The 3,924-nt window shown below is 39.9% G+C and overlaps 1 protein-coding gene across 1 annotated transcript; it reads right to left on the reverse strand.

Annotated features, from left to right (window-relative positions):
- Positions 1-1,480: 1,480 nt before the first annotated feature.
- LOC104081802 (matrilin-2-like) lies at positions 1,481-2,050 on the reverse strand (the record flags this gene model as incomplete). The annotated part of the gene is made up of 1 exon (XM_009584677.1): positions 1,481-2,050. A coding segment is annotated over one exon (570 nt), but the record flags the coding sequence as incomplete, so codon positions are not given.
- Positions 2,051-3,924: the final 1,874 nt, after the last annotated feature.

Consider the following 3,924-nt stretch of genomic DNA (forward strand, 5'->3'; position numbering starts at 1 on the left):
CCTATCTGCAATTTAGTCCCTTAAGTTGAAATCCATAAGAATCTAACAGCTTAAATTCTCTGTTGCATCTGGGCCTGGGTTTTTAAGTGCATTTTTGGATCTCACCTTCAATTCCTGACACAGCAAATGTTGTGGAGGCATCCCCTGAGAAAAGGAGGCAGCAGCAATCCTTGTCACCTCCACACTCCTCCATCTGCAGGCGGGGTGGTTTTATTGAGGATCACATGTATTTGGATTAAAAGTGAGCTATAAAACTCTAATACATTTACTGGACACTGGCTAGCCAGAAAAAAACAAGTGGTAATTGTACTGGATTTGTTTCTAAAATGGAATTAAAAAAATCCAATAAGATGAAGTTTTGAAGCATTTGCGGCTCATTCCATTTAAACTCACAATCCATGTTTAGTTTACTCTTTCTCAGTTTTTAAATGTGTCTTACTATGCCAGCTAGTAATACAGCAAGGAAGAAGGGAAAAAATCTATTATCTGATGAATGTCTGTGATGGTGTTTTGTGCTGATGCATTTCAGCTGGAGCCCTGTTGCTCTTTGAAACAATTTTGGAAACGACCAAGTAAGGAAAATTCTCCAGACTATCCTGATAATAAGCCTCAGTTCTTTTCTGGCAAAAGCATCCCTAGAGATGAGTGAGCATTCAATCTCACCATACATTCTTTTTCTGGACTCTGCTGAAAATGTCTCAGCTTAATGACAAATCTGTATGAAGATCTTCCATATTTTCCTCAGGAAAAACTAAAAAAGAAAATTATATTATGTATACAGATTGGAATAAAATGAATTATGTATGCCAAGATATTTGTAAAAGGTAATTTCTTATCAGGGAATTACAGGTGGAAGCGATTTCTCTGTTGTAAATTAATACCTATTAAAATATTATTTACTTTATTGTATGAATGAATAATATCACTGTAATGACTTTTCCTAACTTCCTGTATTTAAAATGGATGGAATAAAAACACCACTATGTCTCTGTGTCTCATTTCCAGTCACAAGGCATGCGCAGAGATAATTGTTTGCACAGAATTAATATGTAAGCTTTGGAAGAGGAATCCATAAACTCCATAGAATTTTTTAAATAACCAAAAGACTGTTTATCAATTTGAAGTTTCAGTACTAAGGGAGATCAGATTTAAAATCAATAGATGAATAATATTTAAATAGCAAAGGGTTGTAAATTTATTGCTATTATGCAATGAATAGGAAAATCATGATATGTGTGTTTGTCTCACTGCTTAAGACCACTAGGAATTAGATCACATTTTATGGCACTTAGCAGCAGAATTAGTTTTTCCCCATATGTATGACTGCTGTTCTGAATGTTGTCTGGCTACTCTCCCTTTTTTTCAATATATATATTCTAACACATAAGGTCTCATGTAAAAAAAAAAGTTTAATTATAATACATAATTTTTTTCTGTGTTTTACTTTCATCTATGCATTCGAATCTATAGATTTCCTTACCACAAAGTTTAGTCTGAAAGGCAGAGGTCAGTGTTTCAATCTGACTGAAATTAGCAACCAGAAACACATGCTCTTCATGCGGTTCACTCCCAATGGACTTCAGTGTGTTCATATCTACTCTTCCCACTCCAATGGCAAAAATCAGGATTCCTGAGTTACGTGCTTTAGTGGCAATCTCTGCCACTGGATCCTGAGGTCTCCCATCCGTCACTATCATGATAATTCGGGGCACATTCTGCTTCAGAGGCCGAGCTCCTTCTGACTCCGAAAATGCTATGTTCACTGCATACTGAATAGCCAGTCCAGTCATGGTGCCAGTTGCCAAGTGCATCATCCTCTTCACTGCCCTTTCGATATCCTGCTTCCTCCTGAATGTCTTCAGTGAAAACTCATGTTTGACTGTGCTGCCGTACTGAATCAGACCTACGCGGGTGGCATCAGGACTGATGTCCAGAAACTGCAAGATGGTTAAAATGAACTCCTTCACTTTTTCAAAGTCGTAAGGACGTACGCTGCGAGAGCTGTCAATGATGAAGACAAGGTCCAGACGTTTGTTGTTGCAAGTATTTTCTGGAAGGTAAAATGCAAACAAAAATACTTTACAAGAATTTCAAAATGCAAATTGGTTCAGGTTGACCTAACGTCTCAAACATGCTGTCTAAACAAACACCCTGACAAGTGCTGGGAAAATACAGGAAAAATAGGAGATGCCAGAACTAAAGCTACTTGGGCAATATAAATTTGGCCTCCAGTAAATAACAAAAGCTGCCTGTTACATGATCAGTATATATATACATTTTTTTTTTTTGTGAGATCAGTGCCCAGAACGGCTAATGGCAGTGGAATGGGTAGATACTTGTGCCATACCCTGTTTTGTCATTGTTGAGATTTTGACTTCATACCCCATGCAGGATGCAAAACCCCTCTGAATTACATAGTTACTATCTGAGAGAGCTGCACTGTGATGCTTTTTGTTGTAGTGCCTGGGAATTTAGAAATCTAACACCCCGATGAGGCAGGGTGGTATCAGTCCTCCATTACAAACAGAACACAAAGAAATTCAGGTCAAAAGCATCTGTTAATTGCAGTGACCAATACGAGATGTGAACGGACTGATTTTTCAGGGAACTTGGCATTAAGCAGCACTTCACATGTACAAAGTGCAGCTCTCAATGACGTCAACTGCAGCTGTGAGTGCTCAGCACTTCTGCAAATCAAACCCCATGATTGCAAACGCATAATTAATGGCCATCTGGGAAAAGTCTTGTCTATTGGACTAGCTCAGCATCACGCAGAAATTCTGTGGTTGCATCAGAGAGAAAATCCTGTTGTCTACAGTGGCACTCAACTTGGCCAAAAGACCACTCACACACTTCCTGAAATCTTCTATTTCAGCCATCAGCAGTCTTTTTTTCCAAGAGCCACTGAAGCAGAAATACCACAGGGTATGTCTATATCTCACAATTGCACAGGCAGGCAGGCCAAGCTATCATGGATAACAGCAGAAGTGAAGGCTGGCTCCCTTCTGGGCGTGCTACAAGCTTTCTGGGACCCTGGGTCCATCTTCTGGCTTCTGATCAGCATCCTTCTTTTTTGAAAGAATATGAGACATATGCATAAGTTGCATGATGAGAATGGATAGGGACTGACCATTGACAGAAAGCCAGCACATGGCAGGCTTAAGGCAAGCAGGGGGAGGTGAGCCACAAGCCTTGCCACAGAAGGCAGCATACGGCAAAAGATTAAAAGGACTTTAAACGGCTTAATGGGATGCTGGTGAAGAGAAATCAACTGAGGTTTAATATTTACATTAAAGACCTCTCCAGATTAGGAAATCCCTGAGCCACAAAAGCATGGCAGTTGGGGGAATACCTGCAGGTAGTATTGTCTTGTCCTTAAACTTTTTCATATGCATCCACTTTTGACTGCTGTCAGACACTGGGTTAGATATACCTATGGCTTCAATCAGTGTGTCTGCTCATGTTCTTAAATTCCTGCGGCTATGAATAAACCTGTGAGGTAGCTAGTTGCCCATTTGTCTGCCGGGCTTGAAAGATTAAAGATGGCAAGAATGCTCATCAAACTGCAGTGGCGTCCTCATTTTACTAAGTTGAGATACCCCTAATCAGTAATCTCTCTTATTGCCCAACCCAATTCAATTCCCAGTGCACTCTCATCCATCTTGTGCACTGAATGAGGCAAATGCTCAGTGGAAAAGTAGTATTTGGCTGTATAATTAAAGGTCATGTCATACTGCACAAGCACAAGTGGGCCAATCAAAGGCTCAATTGGAAAAACATCTGTCTGTACACAAGCCTTTACATGAGTTCACTTGTGACTGCTGATGAATGCTAATCATGTACTTCTGCCAAGGCAAGGGGTGAGAAAGATGCCTGTTTTCACTTGTTATCTCAGAGGCCTCTTTCACAGATTACCAAGAACAT

Source organism: Fulmarus glacialis, unplaced genomic scaffold (assembly GCF_000690835.1).
Source record: "Fulmarus glacialis isolate BGI_N327 unplaced genomic scaffold, ASM69083v1 scaffold33600, whole genome shotgun sequence".
In the NCBI taxonomy this organism is placed as follows: Eukaryota; Metazoa; Chordata; class Aves; order Procellariiformes; family Procellariidae; genus Fulmarus; species Fulmarus glacialis.